Raw genomic sequence first — 18098 nt, forward strand, 5'->3', positions numbered from 1 at the left:
CAACAAACCCAGTTGCCATTATGTTCGTATCTGAAAAAGAAATGCTACATTTCTCTAGACCCACTGCTGATTATACCCACAAATGAAAGTGAGAAACTGTTCTACCAAGGCTTATCTATAATAAACATATGATTTCCACTGGAGTAGAACATAATTGCTTTTGGAATGCACTCCATTCTTTGCTTCATTACCCTTGCCTAGAATACTGTTTCCAGCAGTTCTTTCAGTACATCCATTTGTTCCAAGTCAAAATGAATCTTACAGAGAAGTACTACCTCTTCCATCCTTCCCCAGGTATGTCTTCAACTATATCATAGATTTTAAAAAATATTCCCAGCATCTACACATATATCATCAATGCAGAATCTACTCTCCTGTGATTTGCCAACAGTTTCTTTCCCAAGATGTTGAACACCATGATACTACAGAGGTATTGCGGGTGTAGAGTGCAGACTCATCCCATAATTATCTCTAGTAAAACAGCCTTTGCAGATCTGAGTTCTTAAAAACACTGTTCAAAAAGAATAACAGTAGAATAAAAGAAATGAGCATGCACATCACAGAAAAAGATGCCTCCATCTAATTCTAAGGAGTGAGAATGGATCTATACACAGACAATCCATTAATATATCCTAGTAAAAAGTGTACTGTGTACGTTAGGCAGGAGAAAAACAGAACAGTTTTGTGCTATGCAGAACACTGGACTGCAGCTTTGGTTTTCATTTTACTGTAAAGAAGCACATCTGTGCTCCCAATGACAGCAACTACGTATTCAGCCATTCATCAGAGATCTAATTTGGAACTTGAAAAAAAATACTTTCACCTGCTAATTGGCATTCTGTACACATCATATACTCCTCTGAGCTGGGACCTGGCTGAAAGTTCATAGGTGACAAAGAAGAAAGGTACCAGGGATGTGTCAAACCCCAAGCACAGAGCATTCCATTGCTTAGTTATACCAACGAACCTGGCCAGAGCGAAACAAATGGTTTACCATTTACACCTTGTTATGTTGTCACACCTGAAAGGTCAGGGACTGGGAATGCCAAAAGGCTAGATTGTATTTTCTTCCTTTTGGAAGACTTTTGATAAATTGGGTTGGTTTCCCCACTCCTACACATGAAACCAGCTGCGTGACCTTGGGCTTGTCACAGCTCTCTTCCTGCTCTCTCAGCCTCAGCTGTGTCACAGAGTGTCTGTTGTGGGGAGGGGAAGGAAAGGTTTGATTCTTCCTTAAGTGGTAGAGAAAGTCGGCATATAAAAACCAACTCTTGTTGTTGTTGATTAGAGCACAAGGGAAATGTTTGTGGCAGAAAAGTAGCACCTGTGGTGAGATAAGAATCCATGTATTCTTTAGCATAGGGACTGACCTGTTTGTCCAATATAGAGAGTGGAAGGGCACTGCTTACATTTGATGCCAAACCAAATGCCAGAATAAATAGACATAAATCCAACATTAAAAACTGCAATACTCAAAAACAGTGGGAGAACACTTAATCTTCTACATCATTCCATTGCTGACCTAAGAGTGGCAGTTCTCAAAGAAACTTCAAGGGGAAATAATTCGAAATTACTGAAGTTCAGTTCATTCCAGATGTTCAGAACAATGGATACCCCAGGGCTGAATAGGGACATGGGATTTTCATCTCACTACAGATTCTACTTTTCTGCCCGCAGACATTTCCTCTCTGCTCTAATGAAGGTGATTACAATATACTTTGCATCCTTTACAAGCATTATTTACAACACCCTCACACCTTCTGACTGGGTTAAAAAAGACTCAGATGTCCATTCCTACTCATGTCTGATGAAGGGAGCTTTGACTCTCAAAAATTATACCCTGAAAATCTTGTTGGTCTCTAAGGTGCTACTGGACTCCAATCTAACTATGCTAACCAGAGTTACATTCTTCTAAACCTACTGATGTCAATGCACTCAGAACAGTATAGCTCTGCTTACAATTACTGAAAAATCCAAGCACCTACAACATATGTAGAGTACCTTTCCAGCCACAATATGTCACCTAAAATAAATGCAACATAAAAACCTAATGTCAAATCAGTAAACAGCAGGAAAATGCTTTTATTCTCAAGGTAAATTCAGTAAAGTTGCTTTTTTCGTTTTCCCATCCACCCCAAGTCATCTTTAAAAACCAGATATCAACTACCTTCACATGTGATGATGCTTTTCAGTTGGAGGATCCTGCAGTATATTTCAGGGAGTAGAATCGAATCTGAACTCGAACCTGAAAACCGGTTCAGAGAGTGTCATTTGAGAGAACCATAACAACCCAAATCTTAAAGTTCTCAGACACCTTGAACATGAGCCAAACCCCTGAAAACAGTGAGTATAAAAAGGTATACCCAAGATTAGAGAAATTCAGAGAGTTCTCTAAGGTTGCCAAATGTTGGTTAATGTGGTTAGGCCTTAGGTGCTTGTATTCCCAAGTAAAAAGAACTACTCAACTCTCCTTGGATCTAAACAAACTGTAAAATTTATTGTATTTAACAATGGGTCAAAAGAACTGATGTGAAGTGATACACAGAAAAAAGAATCTTTGTACTTATCCATACAAGCTCAGGCTTAATCCCTACTGAAGCACCTGTTTCTGCAATTAGGAAACTTGGGAGGAGGAGACTTCACTTCTAGGTCTTCAATCCTGCAGGATCTACTGTGAACTTTATCTCAGATCAGGGCTGCTATTGGGCTACTGTGGCCTAGCTCCTTCCTTGTTATCTGGCCACTCCCTGGTCAGTAGATCCCTCAGCTCCTAAGCTTCTTCCACTTCCTGGGGGAAGTTCTCTGGTGAAAATTCAGTGATATCAGCTCTGCTCTGGACAATCCTGGGGCTTTGTTGCAGCTTTGTGGTAGACTCGTTTCTGTTTCTCTGAAGATGTCTCAGCCTATGTTGCTGCTGCTAACTTGGCTAGGTCTACTTATTCCTTGCAGAATGATTGAAAATGCTAGCTTTTGATCAGTTCCTTTCTAACTTCACTAGAGAGCCAATGAGGTTGCTATATTTTCCCTCCTCTTTAAATGGTCTATTACACAATCCTTAATTTTTTTCTTTTCTTTTTTCTCTGGTCTTGAGTAGCTAACCAGTGTCTGTTTCAATATATCAGCGCACATGCAGGCCTTAAATAGTTATGTATATCTCTATTTACAAAGGCTTTTTTAAGATTCTTCAAATGTCCATATATATGAGGCAGAGTTAAAATTCATCTTCTGTGCAGACATCATGTTAACTGATTCCAAACAGCCAACAGAGAAGCCCCCTACTACTCATTCAGGATTATGGGAGTGTGTACAGTGAATAAAACACACAGTTTGGCTAGCAATGAATATAGTTAATGCTTGGAAAATGTTTTGGATTCTCTATAGTGATCTGTGCATTCATATGATCCTCCCACCTTCACAACAACAGATGTCTTTAACGTTGCAGCATTCTCTCATTTGGAAAGTACTGAGCTGAAAAGCCCTACTCCTTCCCCTTAAAAACATAAAAAGAGCATGTTGGATCATACCAGTATATTCAGTTCAGCATAGTGTTTCACACAGGGGCCAACCAGTCACCCTGGAGGGCCAAACAGGGCATAGAGGCCAAAGCCCTTCCTGGCTGCTGCTTTCAAGCATGAGCAATTCAATCTGTTTCTCTGAGGTGAGGACTTTCCTGCCTAAACGTTTCTAAATTGGAGCTCTGTCCAAAAGCAAAGCCCACCAGTGCAAAGCACAGAGACCACAAAACAGTAATGTTGAAATATAAGTTCTTCAAATGCAAGAATCAAGCGTGTCCATCTCACCCTCTCATTTTCTTTACCCTGAGCCAAACGAAACATGGTGATGTCCTCATGGCTGCCACAAGGATTCTGCCCCCATTTTAAAGACATTTTTGATTGCTATGGTGTTCTTGCCCCCCCCTTTTTCAAGTGCCAAAACAGCTGCTTTTTGGCACTTGAAAAAGCATACAAGGGACAAGAGTAGTGTCCTGTGGCATTTTTAAATGCCTCTAAAATGTCAGGCAATGTCCTTGTGGCAGCCACGAGAACACCCATCATGTTTAGTTTGGCCCTAACTCAAAAGAGCTAACCTGAAAATTTTTCAATATGAGATGTATCTCAAAATGACGTACCTAAAACAAGCCAGGTATTCTGCCTATATACACTACATATCTTATCACTGTTAACCTACTGTTGAGAAATCCAAAAGTTCCTGTCAAACTACTACATACACACACATGGGACGCACAAGGATTCACAGGAGAGGGGAAATCCCATTCCCTCCTCCACCCCACTGGTGCCTACTTTCTTCCTGAGGGTTGCCAGGTCTCCCCTGGCCATCGACAGGGGATGGGGCATAGGGTTGCCAGTTCCAAGTTAGGAAACTCCTGGAGATTTGGGGGTGAAGCCTAGGGAGGAAAGGGGCCTCAGTAGGGTACAATGCCACACAGTTCACCCTGCAAAGCATCCCTTTTCTCCAGGGGATCTAATCTCTGTAGCCTGGAGATGAGCTGTAATTTCAGGGGATCCTGAGGTCCCACTTGGAGGCTAGCATCCTTGTTGTCCCCTGGAGCTCTGACTCTATTTGCCCACACTCTTTCCTTCTTCCATCTGCTCTGTCTCGGATTCCTCCGTCCTTGCATTTGTTGGCTCCCATTTGCTCTTCCTCCATGTCCCGTTGCCCAACCCCAACTCCTCTTTCCCTATTCTAGCCATGCACACATATTTGTTCTCCCTCCCACTGGCTCTCTTTTCCTCCCCTTCACAAACTGCACGGTTTCTATTTCCCCCATCCTCTCCCTGTTCCTCCCCCCCACACACACACACACACACTTGACTTATTTTTGCTGCCATTACCAAGAACATCTGGGGGTTGCTACTGCCATCTGAAGTTTTTTTTCCCCTCATAGTGTCTGCATAAACAGACATTGCTGTTCCATTTGTTGGGGTAGCTCCCAGTTAAAAACCCCCACTGTTTTCTGTAATCCTGGAGCTTCCCTAGCCTTTGCAGAAATATCTTTCTTAAACCTATATGCCCCCCTTTAAAAGTTTTTGATTCACATTGGCAGAGGGATCATACTTGTGTATTAGATACATAGCAAGAAAAGTTGAATGAACTATTTGAAAATATTGAAAAATCCAGCACAACATGAGATGGTGAGTCCCACACAGTTACTGGGAATGATGAGTGCTACACAAAGTTATATATAGATGCAGTTGAATAAATTTCAGGGGAACAAACTGAATCTAAAAATGTAAATACAACAATAAAAAAGCATTTAGGTTTCAAAGACTACCGTATCCTATTAAGTCAGCCTCACCATGCCTCACCATGCCAATTCAAATACATCTGCTTAATTCAACTGAGAATAAGAGTTGAAGACTAAAGTGTAAATCCTGTTGATAACAGAGTTGCCTAATGTGGTCATCCTCCACTGTTCATTCACGCTATCTCAAAATCAGTAGTGAATTGCCAGTGAACACTGTGTCTCAACTTTTTCAGAGGGTACCCAATGATGGAGGTTGACTATCTTCATAATCCTTTGTTTATCAGAGTCCCAGGCATATGATAGGTCATTAAAGTGCTAGATGACATGTCTGATTCCACAGGCTATTTGTCATAGGCTTAAAATGTTTTTTCCAGCAGAAAATGTGTGTGTGTGTGTTAAGTGCCGTCAAGTCGCTTCCGACTCATGGCGACCCTATGAATGAAAGTCCTCCAAAATGTCCTATCCTTGACAGCCTTGCTCAGATCTTGCAAATTGAGGGCTGTGGCTTCCTTTATTGAGTCAATCCATCTCTTTTTGGGTCTTCCTCTTTTCCTGCTGCCCTCAACTTTTCCTAGCATGACTGACTTTTCCAGTGACTCTTGTAGTCTCATGATGTGACCAAAATATGATAGCCTCAGTTTAGTCATTTTAGCTTCTAGGGTCAGTTCAGGCTTGATTTGATCTATAACCCACTGATTTGTTTTTTTGGCAGTCCACGGTATTCATAACACTCTCCTCCAACATCACATTTCAAAGGAATCTATTTTCTTCCTATCAGCTTTCGTCACTGTCCAGCTTTCACACCCATACATAGTAATAGGAAATACGATGGCATGAATTAATCTAGTCTTGGTGGCCAGTGACACATCCTTACACTTCAAAATACCAGCAGTATAATCTCAGTATTACTTCTCTGAGCATCCAATATGAAGTACCTGCACAACAGATTCAAAGTGAATAAGATGCAGCACTCAAACTACATGAACATATTATATGTGACTATAGTGTTTTATTGTTGCAATATGTTATTTATACTATCCGATGTATGGATTTTAGTGTTGCTATTCACCCTGAGCCTGGTTTTGGTCAGGGAGGGCGAGTTAGAAATTAAATAAATAAATAAATAAATAAATAAAGGTTTAAATATTTTCCTATAAAATAAATTAAAGAAAAATGTTCAAATATTTGCTACTTTCCACGCCACACAAAGGGAAAAACACTCTGTTCCAGTATTCTAGGTAAGTGAAACTTCAGTTAATGAATGTTTTACTTTTAACATGCTTACTGTACTATAGTGACAAAAAGCACCTGCATCATTTATTGAGACTTACCTGACCAGTGGCCAGTAGTACTTCCTGATCTGTCAGTGCACGTCTCACTCACTGGTCTAAAAACCGTCTCCCAACCTCCAGTAGCATAGCGCCAATTTTGAGACTCCAAAATTAACGTCCTTTGAGTACCATATGCAATCATGAAACAGTAGACTACGTGATGAAGTTGACAACCATAACCACAGCCTTTGTTGATATTACAGACTAGTTTCTTGGCTTTGCTGCAATCCTTGGGGTTCTATGAACAATAAAGTAGACATGAAGAAAACAGACATAAGTATTGCTCAAAATGAAAAATATGTAGTGTCATCAATTTTGATGATACATATGCAAAAGAGAGACCAAACCTCAGCTCAGTGAAAACTGGCAGTAAAGACCAAGAACTGGTGGACATTCTTCCCTACACCTGATGTAATTTTTTTTTTAATTAACATTTTAAAATTACTATTTTACTTCTGAATTTGTCAGAATGTTTGGTCAGAAAGATCCCACCAATACTGATTTGACTGTGTTGGAATGTTCTTTATTTCAGCTAACAATATTCCAAATTTGTTTGCATACTTTGCCGAACATGTATACTGTTTCCTTCTCTCCTAGCCTCTAATATGTGGTTGGAGGGCCCATGATACAGTAGCCTTTTTGGAATTAAGCTAGATTAGTCCATGGATGGGAGAGCTCTTGGGAATACTATGCAAGTGAGATATAAGTGTAACAAAATAAATAAATCCACCAGTTCATTTATAAAATAAAGCAAACTGTTACTTCCTGTACCAAGCCTTGACAAATTTTCTTTGACTTTAGGAACAGGACCAAAAATGAAGGACACACACATCCATAAATTTTCAGCATTCAGGGTTTTATATTTTAATGTGGGAACCCGCAACAGGGGGCATTTAATTTCCTCCTCCCCCACGATTTCCTATTTCTCTTTCCTAGCAACCTCTCCTTTTCCTGCTTTCTTCTCTCCTTCCCATTCAACCTATCTTTATTTGTACCCCTGTCTTCAGCTTTCCCCCTGCAGCCTCTACCTAGGAAAACTATGGCCCAGTTGTGTTGTACCAGCTGCTGGGCCAGGTCTACTTGTATCGTAGGGAACCCTCAAGGACTTGTGAGGGGAATCATCACTTTCCCCTGTATCCCTCTCCCTACATTATTTCCCAACTTCCACCCTGTGCCTCCTTCTCAGCCATTCACCAACCTGCCTTTGATCTGCCTCCCATCTTCAGCTATATTTATTTTTCCCTTCAAACCCCATCTTTCTCGACATTGAGAATCAAAGCACTTTACATCATTCTCATTTTTTATCCTCACAACAACCCTGAGAGGTATGTTAGCCTAAATATATGTGATTGTCCCAATATTATCTAATGAGCTTCCATGGCAGACTGGTCATTTGAAACTGGGCATCCCAAAACCTAGGGTGAAGCTCTAAGCACTACTCCACACTGGCTTTCACACTGTGGCTGCTGTTGAACAATAGCAAGCAACCAGGGGAGTAATGAAAGTCAGGTAGTAACAGGTAGCCTGGTATTTGTTGCCAGGCCTGGCCCAATGAGTCCTCCCTCAAAAGGCCAAAATAGCTTTTTTACTGGCAGAAACCAAGCCTAAAAGTTATGGTTGCCTAGCAAAGGCCACTGAGGATTTCTGTTTCTTAAAACTACAGGTGCTCCTTTTATCCCCCAAAGTATTTTTTTCCGATTTCAGATTTTTCTCAAACCTGGGGCATTTTTCAGGTTTGTAAGTTCACATTCCCACCAGATTTAAGTATCCTCAGATTTGACCAACTTCACCATTAGAATATACAAGTGGGGCCCACAAGTAACTTGCAGGAGCAGCTATCCCATTCCCATCATTATTGCTTCCTTCCCTCTTCCCCTATTTCTTTCCGTCTCTCACTCTCTCCTGCCACCCCTTTTCTTACTCTCTCCCTCCTCCATGTCTGTCACTTTCTCTCTTTCTGCTGTTTCACCCCATCACTCTCTCTTTCTGCCCCCCATCACCCTCCTGGCCTCCCACCTACTTTCTCTCAGCCCTCCCACAGCAGCAGCAGTAGTGGCAGCCCTCCCAACTGCCCACCTGCTTCTTTCCCTTTCCTCAGAGCTGCAGCGGTGCTCACGGTATCTCAACAGATCTCCCAACATCAGAGGTCAGTTCCCCCTTAGGGTTGCCAGTTCCAGGTTGGCAAATTCCTGGAGATTTGAGAGCGGAGTCTTGGGAGGGTAAGGTTTGGGGAGGGAAGCAACCTCAGCAGGGTGTAATGTCATAGAGTCCACCCTCCAAAGCAGCCATTTTCTCCAGGGGAACTGATCTCTGTAGTACTGATCATTGTAGAATGATCTGTCTTGTCAGTTCACGGTTCCAGTCACCAGATTTGGCCACCTTCACTATTAGAATATAGGATGGTGACTGTATTTTATAGTTACTACTAGACATGTAAAACTAGGGGAAATTTTAAAGCCACAATTTTTTCTTTTTGGCAGGTGGGAGACATTTGGGGAGAAATGTAAATATATGCAATACTAAACATATTTTACTGATTTATTATCATACATGGAGAATGTATAGTTAGCTAGAATATAAAATTGTACTAATTAGTATATTTATGTAATTTAGTATTATAAATGCCTTTATTTTCTGAGAGAGCTGCAAACTGCTGTACCCTATGCTATGTTTAGCACACGTACATTCATTTTGCCATCCGAGATGCAGGAAAAAAGATATAAGTTGAAGATATGTGTAGCAAACAAATCTAAGTATTATTTGGAGAGTAACAATAGTACAGGTCACAATACAATAATACAGTCACAATAGAGGTAGGTCCACCAGAGTATCTGAATATCAAGTTCAAGTTTCTAACACTGAAAACACTGAATTCTATTATAAATAAACATACCAAAGAATATAAATTGTTGCCAATATTATTCACATTTAACCAATAAACATATCCTTGAAAATATATTGTACATGTCTACAGTAAACTTAGGAATTATTATCTAATGCTTTATATCAGCTTATATTTAAAAACTTTCATAGTATACATTTTCAGTGAGTAAAAATCCCTGTCTTACAATGCATTTCACTCATTTCGAAAGAGAAAAATAATTCATAGGAGTTTTTTCAGTGCTTCCCAATTTTTCTATAAAAAAATGAAAAAAAAAAGTCCTTGGAAAAATGTAGGGAAACTTTCCCCCCTGAATTTTCCATTTTTTCCCTTGGGTCTTCACATCTCTAGTTATTGCTACCACAAAACCTAATCCTAAACTATTATCAGCTCCCTGTAATGCTATTGAAGCTAATACAAAACTATTGTGGTATATAAATAAGTATGTGCAGTCATCACAAGAAAAAACTAACTCTAACCTTAACTTCTTTCCAATTTTCTCATAATTTCAGTGTTGCTTTAAAAAGCTCCATTTAATTGAATATTGGAGCCAGTATCAAAAGTAACTGGTTAAGCAATTAATTCATCCTATCACGGAATGGTATAAAATGACCATGCACACAAGCTATGACAATAACCTCATGAGCATGTATTATATGAGAAAACATTCTGATGTAAAATGATAAACAAGTTTTGTACTTCTGACAATTGCCAAGAGACATGACAATATAATCATTGCTGAAAATACCAGGCACCACAATGAAATTTCTATGCGCCATGGAGACCTGGCACCTGTAATTTGTTGAGCCAATTTCCTATATATGAAGTACAAATAAAACAAGTATATGACTAAAATGACAAGTTAAGGAATTTTTCAAGACAAACATACTCAAGAATACATGAAAGGCAACATGTGCAATTGATGAGGTTCTAAAAGACACTTCAAGACAAAGCAATTGGGCTTTGAGCATTAAGCTGTTTATCACACTTGTTATTGGAATTTACAGTACAGTATTATATGAGAATACATAACAGACAGTGCTGGACTTTTCCAGGGAGACCTGTGTTCGAAATCCCCTCTCAGCCATGAAGTTCTGCTATTAACCTTGCATTTATGGTACACTCAGTCTGCCTGAGGCAGGCTAGTCACTGTCCCTCAACCTAACCAACCACAAACAGTTAGTGTAATAAAGTAGAATTGCTCTGTGCATGCCTCTAAGGAAGAACATAATAAAAATGCAGAGAGGAAAGTGGGGTACTGGGTCATACCAGCTAAAACTGGAAAGAAAGTGGCTGAAGCAACACATATAAAGAGACGGTGTATGCATGAGGAGGCTTAACCACTCCAGTCCCCCATTATGTCTAGAAATTAGAAACGTCACCAGTATGCTTTGGTGGGTGATGGTGGCGAAAGCGGCTATGGCTTGATGGGCACAACAGGCTAGGAGAGCCATGCATACATGCCCATGCTTCCCTGGTTCAACTCAGTATTCAGCAGCCCAGATGGAAGACTTGGGATGCCAATTTGCCGGTTGCTCTCTTAACCTTCACAGAACGAGAACTGCAAATCCCACCACCAGTCTCAGGGCATTAGAAGTGCTCTCCAATTCCTTGTTGTGGCAGAAGCTTCAGAGGCATACCCAGCTGGCTGAGGCAGACACACAGGGGGAAGAGGTGGCAGAGAGTTTGAAAAGGCATCAAAAGTCTGTCATAATTCTGTATGGAGATATTGCTACAAGGATGACAACAGCATTTTCTGCACCTTTTGGCTCAGTAATCTACTTTTTTGCAACAGGAATTTTTCTTCAGTACGAAGACAGAATTGAGAATGAGAGGAAGAGGAGAAGGAGAAGATTTTTATATGCCCATTTTCTCTACCAGTTAAGGAAGAATCAAACCGGTTTACAATCACCTTCCCCTCCCCACAACAGACACCCTGTGAGGTAGATGGGGCTGAGAGAGCTCCAAGAGAGCTGTGACTAGCCCAAGGTCACCTAGCTGGCTTCATAAGTGGGGAAACCAACCTGGTTCACCAGATTAGAGTCCACCGCTCATGTGGAGGAGTGGGGAATCAAACCTGGTTCTCCAGATTAGAATCCACCTCTCCAACCACTACTCTTAACTACTACACCACGCTGGTTCTCATGAATTACTTACATTCATCTAAAGTTGTCATGTTAATTTTTTCATTATTATTATTATTGTTATTATTATTGCTGCTGTCATGTTAACTTTTTCAGGTAAATGTAATAGACCAATCAAACTCTGTATACAAAAAATTCAAAAAATTAGTTGGTCGATCAATCAGAAGGAGAAAAGGATATGGGGGTTGCCATCGGAAGTGAAAGAGGAAATAGTGTAGAGGAAGGTGAAAGAGGGGGAAATGAGCTGCCTCTTGCAAGTCCTTGCAGGTTACCCACTGTTCAACTGGGTCCAACCCTGTGACAGTGCTGTACCAGTGATAAACCAGTGTAAAGGTTTAGGTTTGGGCTTTTAAGCAATGTAAGTATATATTTAGGGTAAAGAGTTGTAAAAAACATCTTATCTGTTTATAGTTAGTTGTTAATGGAGTAAGTAAACACACAGTAGATAAGCTGAAGAGAAACAAAAAATAGTAGTTATATTAATGGAAAAGATGCCATATAATAGAATACACCTCTGTTGTAGGACTACTGTCATTTAATGCATTTGAAGCTGGATTTCCCAAATCCTAATCTGGCTGTAACCGCTATAAGACACTATCTCTCTTGTTCCTTAGTAAGTCAGAACAAAAAAGAAAAAGAACATTGCTGCTTCTGGAAATTCTCTCCCCAAAACAAAGTGATAAAGCAGTCATAATTAAAATACATATAGCTCATTATTTGTCCACATATTTGCCAAAGGCAGACAATTTACACTTCAAATAACTCAGATGGTGATGGTGTTTCACTGTTTCAAGAAAAGTGCCTGTACATCTATATTAATTCCATACTCTCAAAAAATCAATTTTCAAACATTCTTGCCATCTGCTATTTTCTTATTTTGATTTGAAAGCTATTTTGCTATTTAAAATTTTTAAGCTCTTAAAATAATCAACACCTTACAACCTATTTTTAGGACTACCTCAACCTAAACAGTGATTCTGAAGATATGGAAGAGAAGAGAGTGACATGCTCAGTATCTTAGCAAATCTCAAAGAATTAAGAGCTGCTTCCTGCATTATTTCTGATATTGTTTTCATATCAGAAATAATACATGACCCATAGTGCAAGGAGGACTGTGTGCAATTATTTCCCTTTTCACTGGGAAGACACTTAATTTATCTGATTTATTATTGTACATTCAAGATACACATAAACATATACATCCCCCCTCCTAAATTAATATTATTACATATCACCACTAATGTCTACAGATGAACAACAGGTCCCTGATCTAGGGTTCAAACAGGGAACAGAAGGGAGATTAGGTGAAGGTAAACAAGGCATGTCTGTGCAGATCAGTTACACTCACTTAAATTTAGTTTCAGTAGAGGATGAGAAATAATGTGCTGGAAAGGTGGATTTTAAGGAAAAATCTGGAGAAAGAAGGAGTATCTCACAGGTTTCAGGCAGAAGGGGGGAGGGAAAGATAGAGATGTTTGGATAGCTGAGGTGACAGACCTGTAGGAACAAAGGTCATGGGGCAGAAACATGAGAGCTGAGAAATAGGAGAAGGTAAGACTATAAAGAGATTTGATGGAAAGGATGAGGAGCTCATACTGGATCATGGTTTGGATTATAACATAACACACACAGTTTTACCTGACACAGAGAAGAACTAATTTATATCAGAACTATTAGCACATGTTCTCAGATTATGGTTGAAAAGTATATGATAGACACTGACGCCAAGCACCTATGAGTCTTGTCAATGCCTAGATGGGAGACTTCCTGGTAACCCAACATATGCTACCTTGATTTGCATGTAGGAAGAAATGAAGTGTCCCTAAAGCCATGTCGTAATAGATGGATCTTTCTCTATGGCACTTAAGAACCAGATACATGGACAGCAGACTCTTTATCAGTTTAGCCATGCAGTCACATGAGAAGGGGTAGCAGGGGTTCAAAACCTATGGGCTTGTGGACTATGAAAACTGGCCACGCTGTGCATATGAACCTAATCCCAAAGAATGTCCACATATATCTTAATAGCCTGAGAATTCAGTAACAAGTCAAGCAGACAATGATTTAAAGAAAAATAGTCCATTATAAAAAAAAATAGTAAACAAAGATTTGTAGTGTGAAAAGATTCTCCTAGGTCAGATTTAGTGTTAGAATGATTTGTAATAGCTAAACAACTGGATGACATGAAGTAGGAAATTGATGGACCCAAATTTTTGATTCGCTTGAATATATTTATAAAGCTTATGAAGTGATAATGCACAATAACCTGCCATACATTATATGAATCATTTTATTATACTGTGTGAAATTGCTTTATATTTCATAAATGTCTATTTTATTAAAGACGACTGGTTTTTTATCACATTTTACCTATATTAGCTAGGGTTTATTCAGTAAATATGATTTTAATTTCTCTCTATTTAAGAACTTTTACTTCAGAATTCTTACCTGAAGGTATGTTATTCTCCTCTGTACCAGCTCTGTCAAATCTTTGGCTTCTTTTTCTCGCCGATCACCTGCTCCGTCTGTTTGACTGAGGTAGTACAGATCTGTCATTATTGACCTGTTTAAAAAAAAATGAGACAAGCAACCCTTGTGGCTAACTAAATAAGAATCATCAAGGACAAAAAAAAGGCATTTTACTGCAAGATATACATTTCAAAGGATACTTTAAACTACCGGTATGAATATTCGTATACATATGTGACACACTTTTCTCACTTACACGGGGTGCCTACCACCCTCCACAACCTCTCTCCCACAGGTTCAGGGTTACAAACACGTCAGGCCATCACATGTTGCTACCCTTTATATCTTTTAAAAAATATATACAGATCTATGACCATTTCACATCTCAGGCCTTCTCACTCACTTCCGGAAACATTAGCAAATAATCGCCCCTCAAACACTTCCGAGTTATTGGGGTGGGGGGCTCAAACATTGTTTATATATATATATATATATATATATATATATATATATATATATATATATATATATATATATATATATAAATATGAACTGTTTCCATATTCCAGCATTTGGGATCTTTTGTTGCAAATTGACTTTTCTCTCCAGTTAGCTCTTTGCCACAGCTTCACTCAGTCAGACATACTTTCCACTATCCCACTGCTTAACTGCTCTTCTAACAACCCTTTTCCAGCAGTCTCTCGCTAATATTCTGCCTGCTCCCATTGGTTGCTCTTAGGGAGAGGCAGAACCTCACCTGTCCATCACATTCCCCTCCTCCAAGACACTGTCATAAGTGGAGGCCTTCCAAGGTCTCTATTGGTGACAACATATGTTTTTATTTTGCTGCTACAGCACACTACCCCTATATATCTATACATCAGAAATGAGCCTCAGAGCACACCCCTCTAACAGAGCCTCGTGGCTTGTTTTTCTATTTCTTGTTTAGTGCTAGCTACATTTTGCCAATCAGAAAGCATTTGTTAGAATGAGAACTGATGGAACAAAATAGGTTTCTGATTCTGGTTTGGGCTTTAGAGGAAAAGTGGAAGCTGTACTTTTCAGTACAGACATCATGTCAGACTATGGTTAGCACTAAACAGTAAATTGAAAAAGAACCCACGTAAGAGAGGAAGTGGCTCATGTCAACCCCTAGACTCAAATACCATTCTCATGACAGAATTCCTCACAGATTACTCCCAATCTCTACTGAAAGCCAACAATGCAAGTCATGACCAACAAATACTGAGAAATCTAAAATAGAATTGCAGTAAAAGCTTCCTGCTCTTCAGTGTTCTGAAAACCTTTCAGTATGCTTACGCTTAGCAAAGATCCAAGCAAAAAGTACATGTTGATCACATGAGAATGACAGAAAGCAGCAGTGTAGCAAAGACCATGAAAGAGCTTCCCATTTTTCTCAGTATATAACCACTGCCAGCAAATTTTTATTAAACTGGCAAGAATTTTAAAGATATAGACCAATATCTATATTAAACCTTCGATTTAGAAAGCCCCAATTCTCCCATATATTCTGACCTTCTTCATAAAAGCACAACAAAAAGCTCAAGAGTGATATAATAAAAACTGTTGAATTTGGCCATTTCCTCCAATTTGTCACTGAAGTGGATTCAGGTAGAAGTTGTCATCACTTAACTAATCAGTAGGTTGAGATGTTGATACAGGGCAAGATGTAACCACTACATACTGTGCATTTAGTTTTAAGCACTACATACTGTGCATTTAGTTTTAAGCAATGTCAGACTTAAACAATTCAATTTAGGGAAGAAGGCCAGAGTGGCCTGCAAGTATGTACAATAACATCCAGTCCCACATATAGCATGGAACTTGCATTTATGAAATAACACTTTCACATATATCCTTTCTTATTACTGGAATGGTCTAACTACTTCGTAGATGCACTAAATCTGTGTGCCAAGGATAGTTGGAGAGAATGGTCCACAATTATGCTCAGAGCATCACCATATTTTAGGAAGGTAGAACCTTACAATTTGGACTAGGCATTAATACCTACAGCAGAACCAGTTCGGGGGCATTTAACATATGATTTTGAGTCTGGAGATTTGCCCTTTTTGCCCTGACTGGTTTCAGACAGTGTCTTAATCCATGTATTACTCAGTAATGATTCCATGCTGTACCATGCATAAAGAAAGAAAAGTTGAGAGAGGTTGTCAGCAATTAGCAGTCAGCTGCAAACCAGACATTTATTCCCTATGTTATTTCCAAACTTCATCAGTTTTGACGTAAGTGGCCAAGAATAGGATCTGGGAGGACAGGAAAAGATCTCTACTAATGATGTAGATTCCTGTTCTTAATAAGTGGATTGCCTAAATCAATGTTTGGCACATAACACCTGGGCAATTGTTGGCAAGTGGAAAGCTTAGCAAGTGCTTGCTTCATGAGAATCAGAAACAAACCCTCATAATGGATTCAAAGATAGGTGTGAACTAATCATACACAGGGTTAACGCCATCCCAGATTCACTGAAGAGCTCAGTTGCTTAGGGAATATAGAACAAGACAACTGCACATCAGTGCATTAATGATCAAAGCACCAGAAAATCCATCCAGTTCCCTTATACCAGTGACATGAACAGGATTTTAAGGATGAACAGCAAAATGAAACCCTGGAAGGATTTTCCAGTGACAGTAAGCAATTTTGTGTGTGTGTGTGCGCGCGCGTGTGTGTGTGTGTGTGTAGAGTGCCGTCAGGTCACAGCCGACTTATGGCAACCCTATAGGGTTTTCAAGGCAAGAGACTTACAGAGGTGGTTTGCCATTGCCTTCCTCTCTATTATAGGCATTTTGGCCTGATAATTCCTTATTGGCCCTGACCTTGATTGCCCAGGCTAGCCTAATCTCGTCAGATCTCAGAAGCTAAGCAGGATAGGCCCTGGTTAGTTATTGGATGAAAGACCACCAAGGAAAACCACCAAGGAATATCAGCCCCATGAACCTTTGTGAAGTTCTGCGGTCATGTTACCAATTCCTGACAGTATACTTTACACCAAAGCCCATCAAATTATCTAACAAGGTGAGAGGGTACAATCGCCCCTATCCATCTGTTAGAAGAAATTATCAACCATATCACTAACACCATTACAATATCATGGTTAAACTGAAAGCCACAATGTCAAAGGGTCAAGAAAGCATCACAATCTAGATAACACTAGAACAGAAATCAATTAGTACTGCTTTTTGTGGTAAATCACATTCTTCACAAGCAGGTTCATCTGTTCAGTATCTGATACTGCTAGACATTTGTAGTCTATTTAAGTGACAAGTACTTCTTTAAATCACAACAATGAAATTGTACACCATCAGTTCATTCATTTAATAAAAAATCTGAATTTGTTCTACTATTACATAGTACTTGTATCTCACACGTTGTCAACAATAATCACCAATGTGTACGGCCATTTCTATTCACCTCCACCAGAGCAAGTCACCTTCACGTATCAAAGGGTAGGGTGGGATGAGGGTTAACCAGAGTTCTGTTGATCTCATGGTTATCTCTGGTTGCATTGGTGGCTGAACCCAGGTGCAGAGTGGCTATGCCTTTAGCTGACACCACTAAAGACACACTAGATATTTAAATTTTATTTATTAGATTTGTACCCCACCTTCTCCAGCACTGTACTATTGTTAGTATTCCAAGTGTACTAGCTTTCCTGAAACTATACTGAAATGAAATAAAGTGATCTGATTGTTCAAGTAAAGACCCTTTATGATTACTATGCTTCATATCTAACAGTAAGGTCAGCAATGTTAACTGCAGATGTTTCTTCTAATGCAGAAATCTAATCTGCCTCCAAACCCAATCACATCTAAGAAACGTCTTGCTACAAAATATTATTTTGCCAATGGTACCTGAAGTATCAGTTTTACAGAAATGAACGGGGACATAAATAATTCACATGTTATTAAGTTTAATGCCAGGTCTAGGTAAAAGCAAATTTAATATGTTCCAGTTGTCAAAGTAAAGAAATG

At 39.4% G+C, this 18098-nt stretch overlaps 1 protein-coding gene across 1 annotated transcript in view; it reads right to left on the minus strand.

The window, feature by feature from the left end:
* Positions 1-18098, minus strand: part of FUT8 (fucosyltransferase 8) — an 80220-nt gene that overhangs the window by 46270 nt on the left and 15852 nt on the right. The window contains exons 4-5 of the mRNA XM_056851287.1: positions 14071-14185; positions 6598-6835 (exon numbers count right to left, since the gene is read on the minus strand). Coding sequence (XP_056707265.1) covers positions 6598-6835; positions 14071-14185 — 353 coding nt within the window. The remainder of the gene's footprint in view (positions 1-6597; positions 6836-14070; positions 14186-18098) is intronic.

Source organism: Euleptes europaea, chromosome 6 (genome assembly GCF_029931775.1).
Source record: "Euleptes europaea isolate rEulEur1 chromosome 6, rEulEur1.hap1, whole genome shotgun sequence".
Lineage (NCBI taxonomy): Eukaryota > Metazoa > Chordata > Lepidosauria > Squamata > Sphaerodactylidae > Euleptes > Euleptes europaea.